We start from the raw sequence: 18548 nt of genomic DNA on the forward strand, positions 1-18548 counted from the left end.
TGCCTGACTCAGTGTGCGTGACAAGTGACAGGCGGAGCCCTTGTCACCATTGCATGAATTGCGGAAAATAAACAAGTGCGTGGGATGGGCTGCAAAGGCCACATGGCTGGCATACAGATCATTAGCTCCCGACAAACATAATAAAACAATAATAGGGTTTTGCCTGAATTTCTGAGCGCAGAAAAATGTGTTTATTTAACTTTGTGGCTTTTGTTTCATGTTCAGCGATTCTTACTGTTGTTTAAATATAGTGTATTTCAAGATGAAAGTTAAGTGGCTTATTTTTTCTGGCCTTTCGCTGGGACTGCTGGCGAGCTGAGTGATTTTTTTATTATTATTATTTTGCTCCTGTTGTGTTTTATTTGGCTCGGGAAGGGAAAAGCAGCTGGTGGTGCGCGTAGCCCTAAACTTTGTTTTTTTTATTTGCATAGGCCTCACTGTTTTGAATGGCAAATATTCCACATAGGTGCAGATGTTCTTTCCTTTTCAGGCCCAGTTTACTTTGGGTCTCTGTGGCTCACTTAACAGTCAAATTCTTAAAGGATGAACTCTTGGTGTTTCATAGGAGCCACCATTATGCTTTTGTGCACTCGTTGGTTTAAAGAAGATGGATCGACGTATAATGGTGCTCAGTACTCTAACCTCTCAGGCTCCACGCAACTCTATTAGCAAATGTTATCGATGTTTAATAATTATGTGGGTAACATAAAAAAATGTTAACTAGCCAAATACTTGTCAAGTCTCGAGGCCACTTTAAGCAAACCTTGCTCGCAAAAAGAGAGCTAATACATTCTGCATCAAATCGTGCGCTCAGTTATACCATACTGCAAAAAATGGTTTTGTGATATGGAGTAGCAGAACTAGGGTACTGGAGTACCAGTTGTGAAAGCAGTGTACATGAGGCCACCTGGATTTACACCTTTTTGCCCTGAGGGAAACGGTAATATGGCCCGAGGTCTCCCACACGCAGAGTTCACGCCAGACATCATAGCACTGAAGGTTTACGAGAATCCACCCTCAGCATAAGGTCATTTTTAAAATAATAGCCTTTCGTCGTACACAGAAGGAAAGGCCACATCTGACGGTGCCTGAGCCCCACTCTGTATCTGGGGAAAGTCGTTTGTGAACATCAGTATTTTCCTAAATCTTGAGCGGTTTCATTTTAGGCTGTGCTTTTTTGCTTTATTGTGGTTTAAACAGCTTTGCACATGTGCTCCATGCTTTGCAATTCAGTACAAAACAAAGCTATATGACATATGTAACATCAGCAGTGTCGTAGAATTACCAATGCAGGTAAATACCACCAGTGGTAAATATTCTGTTGGTAAAACCACCATGGCTCCCCAGCAGCTAATCTAATGGTGCTAGGACTAGAAATTACCACCAGCAACGAAATGCCGCATTTATTAATCTATTCATAGTTGTGACACGGTGCCTGGCTGCACAAACCGCTCCTCCAGAATCACTTCCCTGTCCACAGGACACACATAACCCACGCTTAACATGGAAGGACTTCTCCTTTGCAAGACCACGGCAGACATTATCTTATTTTAAGTGCTACGTTAGCGGATGTTCAGGCTGTCTTTTATTTTCCAATAGGAATTATTGGCAGTAATGCAGTTATCAACGGCAGTAACAAACGTAGTGCCTGGGTATAATGTTAGACTCTCCTCGTAATGGAGGGGATTTCTCCCACTGCTATGCTGTGGTGAGGCACAGTGGACGACGCTACACAAAGCCAACCAAATAAATATATCTTTCATGACGACTTGTAGCCAATAGCAGAGCAGTCCACGCGCCCGAGCTCTTTCTTCAGATGTGAACTTGTGCGAACAAGGTGTGCCGAAGCATCTCTACAATCTGCGAAAAGTCAAACAGGGCTCAGGGGTAAACCCAGAGATTTTGCGTCACAGGCATCAGACACTGTCCCGGAAATACTGAGCCCCTTGGGAGTCTGCACATCTGTAGCGGCGGAAAGCCCCCACTGACTTCAGAACACCTGCACTTGTTATCACCATCATCTTGCTTCTGTGTGAACGCTGACTGTCCTCTCTCGCCGTGTGACGTCGACAGGCCGCGCCCTGCCAAGAGCGACTGTGACTGCAGGGAAACATTCTGTGCTAAACAATAAGCCAAAAGGTACATGATTCTAAGAAAAATGCAAGTGTGTAGCGAGGTGTTCCTGTTCCGAGTCCAAGAAAAAGTGAATGCATTGATTTTATTTGTGGAAATGCTTCAGGGTGACATGTGCCTGCCCTCAGCTGAATGGAATCCCAACAACTGAGAGCCAGCAGCTTGAACTGTCAGTCATCTCATTAAACGCACCATTATACAAGGTGTATGCATCACAGCCGTGTAAGGGGGTAAATATACCCCCCCCCATGAACCCACCTGTAAAAGAGCAGTAATGGCTGGGCTGGCAATAGCATTACTGACGGCCGTAAACCACTGTTTGGCCACCTTCCGTTGAACCTCTGCCCAGTTTTTCTTATATTATGTTCATGAGCCCACTCTTCGTTCTTACAGACATCTGCAGGGTCTTCCCAGTTTTGTTTGCTTTATTCGTTTTCACCTTGAACATTTGCATTCGTCCTATTGCGATGTGTGTTTCCATGGACACCTAATTGATTCTATGCCACGCTGTTTTGCTCTAAATCAGTGCCTCTTGTTCAGTTGTCGCTTCACGCTACAAGTCACATTGCTGCCTGGGCATCTTGCAAACCCTGAATTATGTCTTTGGAAGACATTATTACAAAGTGAAGTCCATTTGCTAGATGCTGTGTACTAATTAGTCATGTTTGGGTCTCAGCTGAAGATAGCTGGCAGATGTTTTGTTTTCAATACATAACATACCCTTACAATGGGCTTTGAGCTGCCCCATGCTCGTGATTGGATGGCACTGTTGTATATCTCAGTTGTTTGCTTTTGGTTCGAGGGCTTTCTTCCCTACTCTTGTGTCTGTCCCACACAGTATCCCAGTGCTCTGATTGGATAAGCTGTATCCTTCTTCCTCTGGCTTGATGGGACCCTTTTTGAGGTCAAGCATAGCAGCGCTCAGGCACTGCTTTTCCGACGTGTTGATATCTGTGTGGGCTTTTAACCACTGCACGCCCATCACTACCATTCATTCATGGGCATGCCTTTCAAAAATCCTTTGTTATCATTGGTAAATGCTTTACGTTTTCCCTCCTTGGGGCAGTTGTGTTACCGCCATGTGGACCGACCCCGTTACGTGGATAATTGCATGTTTGCCAGTATGTTTGACTGCGAACAAACTTCTTTTTCCTTTTGTGTCTCTCCTTTGCGCTCAAGCTCATGGTGGAAGTGGCGCTTTGAATAGGCTTGCTTACGTCAACTGTATTACTTTACATTTTCAATTTATGTGCCAATAAAAGTCCAGTTAGGAATTTACAATGCTAATAGCTCTAACTCGACAAATGCGAGACCCATTGCCTTGCAAATGCTTATTTATGATTCAACACTAAATGCAAGTGTACTGGTTACCCTGGCCTCCCCCTTGTTTGTTCCTCTCCCCGGCACACACTTAGGGCCGTATTTATACTCTGGTTGCGCCGAATTTGCGTCGTTTTTTTCGACGCAAATTCGACGCTAAATTAACGCCAACTAACGCCATATTTATACTATGGCGTTAGACGCTTCGGGCGCCAAAGTGCCCGGAGTGTGCGTCATTTTTTAGCGTGAACCCCTTCCTTGCGTTAATGATATGCAAGGGAGGCGTTCCCGTCTTAAAAAATTACTCCCAGGCCTTTACGTGGTATTTATACTCCCGGGCAAAAATGACGCCCGGGAGTGGGCGTGGCCAAAAACGGCGCATTTGCGCCGCTTTTTAACGCCTGGGTCAGGCATGGCGTTAAGGGACAAGTGGGCTCAAAATGAGCCCAGAGTGCCCTCCCCTGCCCCCAGGGACCCCCCCCTGCCACCCTTGCCCACCCCAGGAGGACACCCAAGGACGGAGGGACCCATCCCATGGACATTAAGGTAAGTTCAGGTAAGTATTTTTTTTTTTTTTTGTGGCATAGGGGGGCCTGATTTGTGCCCCCCTATATGCCACTATGCCCAATGACCATGCCCAGGGGACAGAAGTCCCCTGGGCATGGCCATTGGGCAAGGGGGCATGACTCCTATCTTTACAATGATAGGAGTCATGTTGATGGGGGATGGGCGTCGTTAAAAAATGGCGCAAGTCGGGTTAAGACGATTTTTTCGACGCAACCTGACTTGCCCCATTTTAAGACGCCCTAACGTCATTTTCCCCCTACGCCGGCGCTGTCTGGTGTACGTGGTTTTTTTCCACGCACACCAGGCAGCGCCGGTCTGCTTGCGCCGGCTAACGCCATTCCATAAATATGGCGCTTCAGAATGGCGTTAGACGGCGCTAAATTTTTTGACGCTAAACTGCGTTAGCGCAGTTTAGCGTCAAAAAGTATAAATATGGGCCTTACTACATCCATCCAATCTGCCTTATGCTCTCCAACACACTCCCAATTTATTTGTTAATTGATTTGTTTTTAATGCAACCCAGCAGCTGCAAAGTGCACACTTCCTTTTTTGTGGTGGTGTGTACTTTGTTTTTTACTTTTTAAGATTTGAATTAACTTTTCTAACAAGCTTATTAACTGTTTTAGAATGATACATTAAGAATGGCAAAATGGTCACAGTGCTTCCTGATGCATAGACATGATGGTAAGAATGCCGGCTACTTATGCCCATGTCATGGCACATGCGCTGGCATGCGATTGGCAAAAAAAATCGAATATTGAGTAGGTCGCCTTTTTAAAGCTCAGTTTTGATGGCGATGCCAAAGCTTATTTAAAATTCGTGCTGAGCAAGAGCATTTAGAGGTAAATATTTTTTTATGTTTTCATTTAAATAATGATTGTGTGGAGCACAAATCTGGCTAGTGCTGTTTGGACCACAAAACATTTTGTACTTCAGTTCCTAAATGATGTAAAAGGCAACTCTTGAGTTGATGTCTTATGTGGCCAAGCAGTTCTTTGTAACTTGCTCATTTGAAGTGTGGTTTAAATTGATGCTCTTTAACTAAGGAATGTCTGCTTAGGAATTCCTTCCCACCATTTAGGCATCTGAGGATAAAAATATTAACCCATATAATGTAGATTTACTTATTATTAACTCCAAAAGGGCAATACTTATTTAGGACACAATACTTTTGTCAGATGGTATTTAGGCAACAATATTGTGGTTTAACACGGCTGGGCTCCCACTGGGCTCTTTCCTTCACTGCTTAGCTACATTCCATCTGCCCTATGATAGAGACATACAGGAATGGGCAGATAAGCTTAGCGTACACATGTGCTGAGGTGCCATGTGACTCGTTTTTATTGTAGTAAAGAAACTACAAGGAAAGAATTATCCTGATCCCATTATTAACAGGGCTAGGAAACGTGCATGTGACACACCAAGAGAGTCTCTTTTAGAACCAAGCATACTAAAGGTTAAGGACTCTATTATCTGTATGACAACATACAATAACCAATCTAATGCAGTGAAGAAGATTATCAATAAACATTTGAGAATACTGAATTCCAACAAGTTATCTTTAAGTAAGCCAATGTTCTTTTTTACAAGGAATAAAAGGTTTAGAGACCAGCTGATACATACGAGGCCTAGAACAGTGATGATGTCCCGACAGACTAATCTATGGATTCTGCCATCAGTCACTGGACATTATCCTTGTGGGCAGTGCACCGCATGCTCGTTCACTCAACATTCGAAATCTATAGACATTGGCCTGGTTAGGCGATGGGAGCAACTAACACATACAAATTGCAATTCAGAGAATATTATATACCTCATTACATGCCCATGGGAACTCAAGTATGTCGGGATGACCTCCCAAAAGATTCAATTGAGAATCGGGGAACAAAGAAGCACTATATAATGTAGAAAGGCATCCACTAAAATGATGGCCCATTTTTTTGGGACAAAGGACACGGTGACCGTGACATTAGGTGGACTGTCATAGTGAAGGTGGTTCAGAACCTTGTTACGCAAAGGGCACTTCTGGAGAAGGAACAACGTTGGATCAACCGACTTAAGACACATATCAAAGGGTTGAATGATAATGTTGCTTGGAATAGTTTGAACCAGCAATCAAAAGTAGCCAACTATTCCATTTGGGTATTCTTAAGCATGTGATGGCGAAACTGGGGTGACATAGGGTTTCTCTACAGTATGGGTAACATCAACCCCAAACTGATGAAAACATATGGGTATTGAGATGTACAAACCTTTACACAACACCCCTTAGACCATGCTCCATTAGTTGAGAGACTAGTAATTTTTTACTAAAGATATGACCGTCCTTGAGCATTACTACGTTAATGTGGAGCCGTCATATGGTCATTACACCACAGAGTATACCGAAATAATTGGGTAAGATGCCCTCCTAAACTGCATTTATGACCTTAAGTAGATGGTGTGGAATTACATGCCATTTCTGAGTATAATATCATGTAATAGGGAGGAAACTGGCACAAACGTGTCTAGATTTGTGTCCCCCCACTTGCCTCCCCAATTCACACCCCGCCCCTAATAAGTGAAGGACATTACACATGCCACCTATGTTGATCTAACATCCTGGTATGCGCACCAGTGTTTTCCTGGCAGCCACCTGGGGAGAACCACAGTAGGCCCCAGGGTTGGCTAATGGAGGCCGCGTGAGTACATGATCACCACGTGGGGCGTGGTCCTGACATGGTACACCGGCCTGCAAGATGCTGGTTAACTCACCAGTGTTCATGGGCAGCCACTTTGGGAGTAACTGAGGAGGCCCAAGGATTGGCCAGCTAGGACCGGGTCAGCACGTGCGACACACGTTGGGCATGGTCCCCGACAATACGCACCAACCGCCAAGATGCTGGATAAAAGCACTTGAGTCCGGAAGCCTGACACTGCAAACGAGCGGCACAGGCCTGGGGCGAGAGGACCATTTAGGTGAAATATGCTGCGTTGTCCACTTGACAACGTATGTAGTGGCGCAAGGGTTCCCCCATCACGATGGTGCACCACTACCGTGGCACTGAGATAGTTGGCAGAGATGCCACCATTGCACCGTTTTATAGCAAAGTTTGCCCTTCTGTTTTGACTTTACCAACCACCTCTTTCTCTTAGTGTGTGACTACAGGGGCATGCTCCCCTACTCCCCCAGAGAAGTTGAGTGGTTATCCAAGATGGGTGAGTTTGTAAGAGATTGCGGCACCTGTCACCATCTTGTGTATATCATTTTGTGGTGTCTGTTATATATTTATGTGGGTATGTGATTCACTTAGGTGATGTGTGCCAACATATACACATTTTATACCTTATGCATGCAACCATCGCTGGACGCAGATCGCCCGCCACATTCCTACAGGTGTTTTGCTTGTTCAAAGAATGCTTTTTTTATTCCTGACTGGTACTGATTATTATGAGAAGTGCAGTGAAGATACTTGAGAGAGTTGACTAGCATATGACTCAGTGTACATCTGTGTTTGTTTGTTGTCCCTCTTTAAGTCACGGCTCACTGCGCTCACGCGGGGTGGGTGCAGTGCGCGGGGGTGAGAGGGTGTGGGTGGTTTTGGGGTACAATTTAATAAAAAACAAAATAAAAAAAAAACGTACCTGCATGCCGCCCCGCGCCGCTCATCCATCTCCTCTGCTGCATGCAGGGACATGCTCCCAGCCTGCCTTGTGGCCAATCCTGATGATGCTGAAAGCACCATCAGGGTTGGCTGGGAGCACCCAGCGAGGGTGCTCCCAGGCAGGCTAGGAGCCTGTGCAGGCTCTCTCCAGCCCGGCAACGGTGTTGCTGGCCTGGAGAGAGCCTACTGCGCATGTGTGTTTGGTTGGCCCGAGACAACCAGCCAAACATACATGTGCACTGAGGCGGAGTGCTGTGTACTCCCCCTCATCACAGCCTGTGGCCCCACCCCTTTTACCAAAAAAACTATAATAAACACAGTTTATTATCGTTTTGTGGTAAAAGGTTTGCAGCTGCCGCAGCTGGCGGGGGGGGGGGTGACATTTCTCTGCCCAAATGGAGGAGCTGACCCTGCCCTCTTTGTTGTTGTTATTTTAGGGCCACATTTGTGTTTTATTCTATTTATAGGCGAGTAAAGGTAGAATGCCTTGCATGTATTTTTAGTATATTATGCATGTTCCACAATTCACTGAATAAGCTGTTTCAACTAACCAAGGCCAAAATAGAGATATACATCCTGATGAAAGGCAAGGACCTTAATGGGCTTCGCAAGGGCTGAAACATGTTGACATATTAGGAAGAGTCATTGGACCATAATAACCTAGAGCACATGTTGTGATTTGTTTTAACCATACCTACTGTCACTCTGAATAAAGGAATAACTTTGTGAACAGTAAGGTATTTTTATCTTTAGACCTCAGTAGGAGCTTTATAAGAACTCCTGCAGGTCGGAAGAGCCCACCCTGGCTTTTAGGAGCTAGGGTGGGCCCGGTGATGAAGCATGCCACTACTAGAGTAGGTGGGGGTCACTGAAAAACAAAAGAAAACTTTTCTGGACAAGAACGACCACAGACTAGCCTGTGATCCCAGTGGTGTCATTGTTTGCTGATGGGCTTAGGGATACTCTATTGTGATAGTAAGTACTAATTTTTATGAATCTAATAGGCACATTAGTCACTCTCCTGGCCTGAAGGAATGTCAATGTTTATTGGTAATCTGAAGGTGATGTACCTTAGGCTAAGAGTGCTTATGTTTCTATGCTGAATAACACATTCTTTGCTGCAGAACACTTTCATATTCCAGGGTTGTTCTTTTATAATTCCAGAATTTGTTTTAATAATTTTCTAACATGTTTTTTTTAACATTTATTTGATAGGTTTTGGAAAGTTTTAAAATCATGGACTATAGTCTTTTGTTGGGAGTACATGTATTGGACCCTTCTTCAAGAGAAAATAATGGTGAGAGCTCACAGAGTGCAACTGACAGACGCCCTGCGGGGCAGAGAGTACTGTACTCTACAGCCTTGGAGTCCATACAGGGGCCCGGGAAGTCTGTTGACACTGCTGTCATCACTGAGAGCACGTAAGTGTTTTGATCAAACTCTTCGCAATAACATTTTGGGATTCTTTCTGCATGTAGGTTCTGAACCTTCTATCTCTCTTCTCATGTGTGCTCTGTTTGTCTAGGGGATTGTTGAGGGGGGCCATGCAGTTTTTGCCAGGCCAAAATTTACCTCATTAGGAAACACAAAGTTTAGATGAATCAGAGATGGTGTGAAACCTCAGACAAGGCACCTTCCAACATATCAAAAATATGAAAATACAGTCAATTAAATAAAAGAGCTCACTCAGTAACTGAGTTCTAGATCCACAGAATAGTTAAAGGGTTTTAATACAAACTTTGGCAAAAAGGCGATAAAAGTCAGTGCCATAAAGGCTCTCAGTAAGTAGGGTACTACAGAGAAATGCAAAATCAAAAATTAGTCCACGTCCCAAATGGGAAGCAAAATCCTTGGTAGAACGGGAAAGTCTCTTGCTCACCCCCACAGTCAAGGGTTTGTATACATTATTTTCACATATGAAATTAAAAGAACTACAGAATCATAGTGATATGAGCAAATGTATCATTTAATTAGCAAATCAGAACACTGAAATATTTAACGTCATATTGTCTTAGCATCTAAGCACTATCCCACTACATGAATAATTATTTTACCCCTTCTATGCATCTAGCATCAGTTTAATCTAGCATCAACTAGAGATGCTTGAATAAACTAGGTACATCAAAACAACACTTTATATGAATGAATAGGGCACAGTGATCTCGTGGAAAGACCTTAAATGAATAGTTACAGTTTTGTGACTGAGCAGGGGAAAGTTTATCAAAGACAGCATGAACAGTGACAATGGAAATAAACAAAGAACATTCTACATGAGTATGTGCTTGAGGAACAACAGGTAGCGAGATGTGCGGCGGGTAGACAATAGTGAAAAAGGTCACATCCATTTTAAAAATAATGGTGATTAGGCCCAAATTGAGGCCTAGTTAAAAGAATCAGAAAAAACAATTCTGCACATTATAGGAATATTTCACACAAACAATAGTACTAGATCATTGAGGGCTTGTGTAATCGAGTGTGAAAATATGTTCTGCACGTTAATATTGAAGCACCAAAATATAAGAACTCAAAAATTCTTAAGAGGGCGATGCTCTATGAGTGCTTGTTTCCATTTTCAGCTGCACAAATATGCTTTAGGAATATTGAGTACCACTAAAAGGATTAAATAACTGCCCCTTAACAAAAGATTTTGTAATATGGTACTTTTAATGAGAGAATTGACAATTGAACCTCCTTCTTTTTTAATAGCGCAGTTTTATTCCATTTTACATTCGTTTTTACTGTCCTTTGTTTTATTTGGTTTTAATCATGAAAATCGTGCTGAAAATGTGTTGCTGTAGAATGTGATGTGCACTGTCTGAAAGGCAGATAGGCTGCCTTTCTCAGACTTAGGCTGGGGACACTTTATTTTGGCATTTGCACTTTGGTGTGAGATTGCTTGGAAGTTTAATTGCTGTTGGGCATATTGCCCTGTTCTTTTCGCCGCATCCTCACTTCCTGGTGGCCCTTTGGGTTGGGACACCGGCATTGGAAGGCAGCATTCTAGTAGTTCTCATGCTGCCTTGTACCTAGCAATTCAAGTAATTCAATTCACTTCAATTCAAAGAAGGCCGGGGCGGAGACACCGGTCCGAGTAATACGGTACGTTTAACAAGAGCCTTGGCAACGGGTCATCCTTACCTTTTCAATCGTGCAGTTTTACTCGTTTTACATGATTTTTCTCATTCTTTTCTTTTATTTGGTTTTAATCTTGAAAATAATGGTGAGCATGTGTTGCTGCTAAATGTGATGTGCACTGTCTGAAAGGCAGATGAGAGTGAGCTGGTCGGGAGTGCAGGATTTGGTTACTTTGAAGTTTAATTGCTATCGGGCATATTACCCTGTTCTTTTAGCCCCATCCTCCCTTATGATGGCCATTTTGGTTTGGCCCCAGCGTTGGAAATCAGCATTTTAGCTGTTCTCATGCTTCCTTCCTCCCGGCATTTCAATTATTTACAGTAGGCCAACTCGCAGATACGCCTCTGGCGTGCCAAAGGCACACCAATTGCAAGTCTGTGTCCTCCCGTCCATGCCTGGATGGCGCCAGGAATGCAGCCCCTCTGAAGAGAGACTTGCCCTCTTACCCTTCATCTGCCCTGCTCAGTTTGAGGGAAGTCTTCCACAATGATTGTCTGATTGGCTGGTGCCCGTGGAAAAGTACTTTTAAGTGTGTACAGTGTGGCTTTGTGTCAACCATGAACCTCCCTCCTCTGGCACTCCCCTGTTGGCCATGTGTGCTGCCTAGGACAATTATTACCCAATGCTAAAAATGTGCACCATTAACTGACGCTCTTTGGTTCGCCACCACACTGAGGTATTCAATCTGATTCAAGATAACTCACCTGATGTTATATTTCTTAATGAAACCTGGCTCCCTTCTGTAACCACCGCTGAACCCCTTCTAGCACTTTCCCCCAGGCTATAGCATCAAAAGGTGTGTGGACTCAGTGGAAGAGGGGGCCGCACAGTTAATATCTACAAATCTATTATAGCTTGTATCCTGGATGCGTGCCCCATTCAAGATTCTGAAAGTGCCCTTTTCCAGATATCAGTGACCAAAAGTTTTATCCTGTCTGGACTCTTAATTTACAGACCCCCAGCCTGTCAAACCCTTCAGTACAGCCTTGGTGAACCAGGTGACTTTTTAGCTCTTAAATCATCCAATTTTAGGAGATCGTGACCTTTACTTTGACCAGCCCAATGACATTGGGTCTTTGAACTGCTGGATGACTTAGCATTGCTACAACTGGTTCAGTTAGTAAGAGGTACTACACACACACAGCTCCTCATCTTCTATACTCAGTTTTTTCTAACCTTCCTAATTAAGAGGTAGCACCTCCCTGGCCTATGACCTGATCAGACCACTGTCTGATTTCCATGTCCTTATCAATGTTTAACAATATGAATACCACCACCATCAACACTACTATGAAAAGGCCCTGGCATAAATTTAAACTGGCAGAAATCAGCAGTTATATATCTGCCAATATCCCTCTGTTGGATGCCAACGTGGAGTGCGCTGAATCCAGGATAAAGGCCTGGCTCACCTCGAACCTTGACAAGTTAATACCCTGTGGGGTTCAGACCAGAAGTAAGCCCTCCACCCCCAGATTTACCGGGGAGTTGGTTGCTTAGAAAAAATACTGCAAAGTACTTGAGCAAGCCTGGAGAAAGTCCTATGAGGCAATGCAAAAACGACTTACATGAGCGCACTTTTAGCATACCACAAATCAATAAGGAAAACTCAAGCAGAATTCCTTTCTAATGAGATCTTAAATAGTAAAAATCCTCCAAAAGAAACGTTCTCCATTGTAAACAGCTTCACGAAACCAGTCACTACAGAGCCAGTTGAGGTCTTAATTGAACTATGCAACAATAAAGCAGACTTTTCGTCTATAAGAAAAACACCATTTGTATCCATTTCCCGCCTAAGGTCCCCGCCAACACTGAGGCCATTCTTGATCGGCCAGTTGACTTACAGCCTTGGCCAGAATTAAATGAATTAGCCCTCCTTGCTTTGTCCTCTTTCTCCACTTTTTGCTCACTAGTGAAATTTGGCACCCTGGATGATCCCCTCAAATCAGACTTTGTTATTAAACTCCCCAATGTCATCCTTCCTACATTTCTTGAGGTTGCCAATCTCTCATTGTCCTCGGCCATTGTTCCACACGCGTGGAAGCAGGTGACAGTGGTACCCCTGCTGAAGAACTCTCTTGACTCTACTATACTTGAAGGCTACCGCCCTATTTCCTTAATCCTAATACTAGGTAAAATTGTGGAAAAACATGTCAACAAACTCCTAACTGAGTTTTTAGAAGGCAATCACATTTTGAATATGTCCCAAAATGGCTTCAGGTCCAATCACAGTTCTGAATCGGCTGTGTTGACTGTAACAGAGTCAATTTGAAGAACAGCCGATGAACATGGCTCCTCAGCCCTTATCCTTTTGAACCTGAGTGCTGTCTTTGATACCATATCACATAAGGGGCTCCTCCAGTGCCTCTGTGATATAGATGTCCGTGGTAAGGCTCTGTCCTGGTTCGCTTCCTTCCTTGGCAAAGAGTCCTTTCAGGTACTTTCTTATCCTCGCTTAGACCATTGGAGCATGGTAAGCCCTACTCTTTTTAACATTTACATCATGCCCTTAGCGGGGATTGTGAAGTCCTTTGGCATTTCCATAGTATCATATGCAGATGATACTCAACTTATTGCCTCCCTCTCTGCTGATGTCTTTCAAGACATTGTTATGTTTCAGGGATGTATGCTGGAGGTGGGCACCTGGATGGATGACAACTGCCTTAAAGTTAACTCCAATAAAACAAAGATCCTGTTATTCGGTATGCATACACAGATAAGGGGTGATCACTGTTGGCCGGAGGCCTTGGGCCCTCTTCCATCTCCAAAGTCATCCATAAAATAACGAGGTATTTGGCTTGATGAGTCCCTCTCCTTTGAGACTCAAGTGAGAACTCTAGCAGGCTCACGTTTTGGTCTCCTGAGAGGATCATAACCTATCATCACCTTTTTCCAACACCACATTCGACAGATGATTATTTAATCTCTCATCCTGTCGCGCTTCGAATATTGTAACATCCTCTCTCTGGGTTGAAAAAAATACATTTTAAAGAGGCTGCAATTGGTTAAAAACACTGCGGCAAGACTACTGTTTTTCCTTTCTAAGTTCTGTTCCTCCTCTTGGCTCCTTCAAATGCTCCATTGGCTGCCATCGGGAGACCCCATTCCCTAAGAACTCATCATGCCCTATCTTTCTACCAGAGAAATTCACTCTGCAGAACTTAATCTGGCAGTGATCTCTCAATTCAAGAGAAAGAAACTGGAAAGTAGCTCCTTGCACCTTCCCTCTGGAACAGCATGCCTCCTGATTTAAGGAATACTCCAAGTCATCTTTGCTTCAGAAAAAAATGAAAACATGGCTATTTTCTACCTAAGCCTCTCAGTAGCTCCCCGTCTTTCTTGTTTCATTATGCCGGGCTACTGGGAACAGCGCTGGGAAACCCCGTTGATGGGGCAGCCATGCGCATTACAAATCATATATGCATAACTGACGAAAAATGAGTGAGTAGTTTCAAGCTTGGCCTGGAAAGGCCTTCTTTAGCTCACCCTGACACCTCCCCCGTACAGTTTGGTGTAAAACTACATTACCCCTGATGCAGAAACACTTAGGCTGCACACTCACTCATGAAGTAATTGTGTGCTGTGTCATTGCTAATTCTTAATTGCCTGTTGCCAGTGTTCCACATAGCAAAGTTATTAGAGTAGTATAACTGAATTGTATGTAGACAATACTCCATTTTGGCAACTCCTTCAAAGGACACTTCAGGACGCAGTTCGTTCAACCTGCACTTTTTTCATACTTACGTTTTTACTTTGGGCAAAGAAAAGGGCAACCGGCGGTTTCCCGCCAGTTTACCCCTGGCCCAAGGAATCCGCCATGGCGGCGCTGCTTGCAGCACCGCCATGGGGATTCCGACCCCCTTCCCGCCATCCTGTTCCTGGCGGTAAATACCGCCAGGAACAGGATGGCGGGAACGGGTGTCGTGGGGCCCCAAAGCAGACACTGAAAATCGCGATGGGTGCCACTGCACCCGTCGCACCCCTTCAACTCCGCCGGCTCCATTCGGAGCCGGCTTCATTGTTGAAGGGGCTTTCCCGCTGGGCCGGCGGGCGGCCTTCTGGCGGTCGCCCGCCGGCCCAGCGGGAAAGTCAGAATGACCGCCGCGGTCGGTCTTTTGGCGGTGCCCGCCGGGGTCGGAATGACCCCCTTAGTGTCTATCTCACTCACTTATTTTCCTTTCTGATCCTATATCTGCCTGCGCTAACAAAATAGGTATTTTCTCGTTTTTTCACCACATTGTTATATTCCTTAGTTTCCCTTAGCATGCAGAAGGCCGGCAGATGCCCCTCTGAGAGCTGAGTAGTAATAGCCTCTCGGTACATCGAGCTTAATTCAAGATATCATGCGCCTATACTTAAAGACACTCTTCTGCCCGATGTGCATGTTTTCCGGCAGCTGCTGCTACGGATGTGCACTGCAAGGCGGCTCTGTCAGGGCAGCGAGGTAGCAATTAGCGTCGCTTTAATGACCCGCTGCGTTCTCTCCTCTGAGACGTAATGCTGTTGTTTTTTTTCCACTCTTTAGTGTGTTTGTGCAGCAACATTTTGAAATGTGACATAAACAGTTTTCCGTTAGACTAGCGTGGCCTGTGTGTAGTATTCCCATGGATGGTTGTTGGTAAAGCGGGGCCGAGCTACATCTTGCGGGGCTGTCGTCGGTACACAATACAAACATCAGCTGTCTTAGTCGTGTTGTCTTTGGTTGTTGTAATACACCCTTTTGAAACAAGCAGCTGAACATCACGGATGTTTTCCTACTTCACTGTGACCTATGAACCCCGGAAGCATGACTTGGAAGCTGCTGCATCATATCAATATGTTCAGGAATGTATATTCACCCTTGCCTCACATAAAGGGCAAAAATAGAAAGGAAGCCCTGTCACTAAATGTCTCCCTCGGACTTTAGTTCAAAGCCTGTTATTACCTTACGGAGACTAGCGGCACACCTGATTTCAAATTCCACTGTGGCCAGACACTACCATTTGTTTGAGGCATGGTAGCAGAAACACAACTCTCCAGGCTAGGGCCTTATTTATTTATTGTTGGGCAGTGGTAAATAGATCCACCATTTCAAGAGATTTACATCTTCTGTCAAGGCGTCAGAGGAGTATTGACCTTATTTTGGTGCCGGTTTTTCCACCCAGGTGCCGTTTGGCAAAAAAATCTCTGGTGGAGAATCTATAATTTCCTGTATTTGCTGGTGGATTGTCTGCAACAGTGTGTGATTACTGGAAATGTACCATGTCAGTGCCACTATATCCAGTCTCTTTGAAATGCAGGGGGTGGGATGTTTCCCAGCACGTAGATGTTGTACTTACCTTTCCCAGGTGGTGTTTTCTGTAGGTAACTTCACCAGAAATGCTGGTGGATCCATTGATCTTAATCTGGTGCTTGATCCACCAACATTTCTTGAATAGTTAACTCCTAGCCTTAGTGGGTTGAATGGGAGCGACAGAGGGGTTACTGTCAGTGGAATATCTGCTATTTACTAAATCTGAAATCAGTGGTTCAACTGCCTCAGCAGGTAGTTGTAAATATACCAGATTTCAACAGATTCAGTTACCATCCTCTTTTAAATCAAGGTCTTTGATGTTATTTCAGTGGTCCAATGTTTTAAAATGTGCATTGAAACAGGTCTTGAGATGACCCCGTGCCTTACAGGTGCTTGTGTGCAAATAGAATGCAGTGAGCTTCTTAGTAGCATATGCTTAAGGAAATAGAACATGCTCCAGAGAGCGCTGGATATGTTTGAGTATGCCTGCTAGCTAGTAAAGTGTAGGAGACTGGACATACCCGATAGAGTCCGAGAATCACCCCAGAGAAAACCACAGTAATTAATGTCTAGATAATTTAATTTCCGTCATTGTTATTACTTTCTTTCTGACTAATGCGTAACATTGTGTAATCCCGCTCAAACCATTTATATTTAATGAGGCTTCTGTTTGTTGTGTTTTTTTTAATCACTAGAATGGGAGGCATTCCAGCTAAAAGCCATAGAGGAGAAAACCTGCTTCTGTTCATGGGCATCATTGATATTCTTCAGTCTTACAGGTACCTTTATTGTCTCCTCGCCAGTCCCAGTTTAATATCGGCATGGTTGGAAGGAAATGTATAGGTAAATTGAGAACGTTTGTTTGCTTGCCTCTGGGGCATAGACCTGCTCTTGAACCGGTGGTAGACAGCAGACCTATGCTACACATGGCACAGGGTGCACTATAGACCTGCCTGGAAGCAAGATTGAGCTTAAGGCAAGAACTGACTAGAAAAGTGCAGTTATTACAGAACCCCATAGACAGAAAGTGCAGAATCAGGTAAAAGCTGAATACATGATCACAGTCCGTGTTACGTGTGGCAGATCTGGTGGCATTATCCTATACAACCAGGAGTTTAGCAGGCCCTTATTGTTTATTGGGAGCATCAAAAGAATTTGTACAGAAATCCTGTACATAAAACATGAAAACAATACCTAAAACCATTTACAACTTGTCATGCTTCACAAAGCTTTATTTGGTGGGTAGGTGACTTACTCATGGACATTAAGAAGTAAGTTAAGAGAAAAACAAGAGTAAGTCACCTACTGCTCAAGTCAAGTATGTGTTTATTGAGTCCAAATAATGTGCAGTATTTAACAGGGAGTATAAAGGCTGAGAGATAGTACACAAACTATATATATTATTGCATTATAGCCAACTGCAGAGAGCTATACAGTTGTTAAAGGCCCTCAGCTAGAGCGAGCTATAGGCTCGAGCTGCAGGCGGGGGCCTATAATCAGAGAGAGTATACAAAGCTGAGGGATAGCCTAGGCTAGAAGGGCTATGGTAGTATTAGAACATCTTACACATTGAGAGTTGAATGTTTTAAAGTGAATAATGAGTAACAAAAAGACAAACATTGGGAAGCTGAAGAAGTCTGTAGCAGTCATTATTGGTCCTTTGGCACTTTGTTGCTGGCAGTGTTCTAAATATGTACATACTTCAAAGGAGGTTAAGTGGAGAGTATGGGGAGAGTGAGTTGATACAGAATATTAGTTCCATCTGCTCTCTAAATTGAGAAAGCGAGTCTCAAGGTGGTTCTGGGGTGTGAGGAGACACAGAAAAATTCTGCTGGAAAAAAGTTCCAGTGACGTGATCCTAATAGAGTGAATGGTAAGACTGTGCAGGTAGGAAGATTTGGATTTGTCAACTAAAGGGTGAGTTGGTACCATTTCTAGTCAAGTTGGGAAGGAGCAGCAATAGTCTGTCACTGAGGTAAACCTGAGTAGACAAAAATACTAGAGTCACAATTTTTAAGATACGGTATATTAGCAAGGGTGCATTCCCCACGGGAGTTCTGTTGTACCAGAAATCTTTATGTGGAGATGTGACTTCAAGGACTGAGTTTGGTTCATATTGAAGCAAGACTTTCAACAAAAGTGAGAACGTAATCATGTTGGTCAGCAGGCCCAGGATATAGATATGTGATGCCTGGAACCAGATACACAAATGGATGATAATGCTCTCTGTTGGCCCCTTTCAAAAGGGGCTTTGCTGACCTAAATGCAACCTAAAATGTGCCAAAGAAGGGTATATTCCCAATCCTGAATATGATTAGAAGATGATTTCTCAAACAAGCTGCCTTTGCTAATGTGGACATTCCACCAGCATGGTGCTTTTTCTACAACTGCAGACTTAGAGCCATGTTTTATGTATGCATATATTTATGTGTTATGTGTACTGCTTGAACCTAGCCAAAAATGAGCGTAACATTTTATGG

The 18548-nt window shown here is 43.9% G+C and overlaps 1 protein-coding gene across 2 annotated transcripts in view; it reads left to right on the forward strand.

Annotated features, from left to right (window-relative positions):
• PIP5K1B (phosphatidylinositol-4-phosphate 5-kinase type 1 beta) overlaps positions 1–18548 on the forward strand; it is a 331727-nt gene that overhangs the window by 223608 nt on the left and 89571 nt on the right. For both annotated transcript variants that reach the window (XM_069228675.1, XM_069228680.1), the window contains exons 8-9: positions 8880–9085; positions 16764–16847. In XM_069228675.1, the coding sequence (XP_069084776.1) occupies positions 8880–9085; positions 16764–16847 (290 nt within the window). The remainder of the gene's footprint in view (positions 1–8879; positions 9086–16763; positions 16848–18548) is intronic.

The sequence above is a fragment of the Pleurodeles waltl genome, chromosome 1_1, assembly GCF_031143425.1.
Source record: "Pleurodeles waltl isolate 20211129_DDA chromosome 1_1, aPleWal1.hap1.20221129, whole genome shotgun sequence".
Classification (NCBI taxonomy): domain Eukaryota; kingdom Metazoa; phylum Chordata; class Amphibia; order Caudata; family Salamandridae; genus Pleurodeles; species Pleurodeles waltl.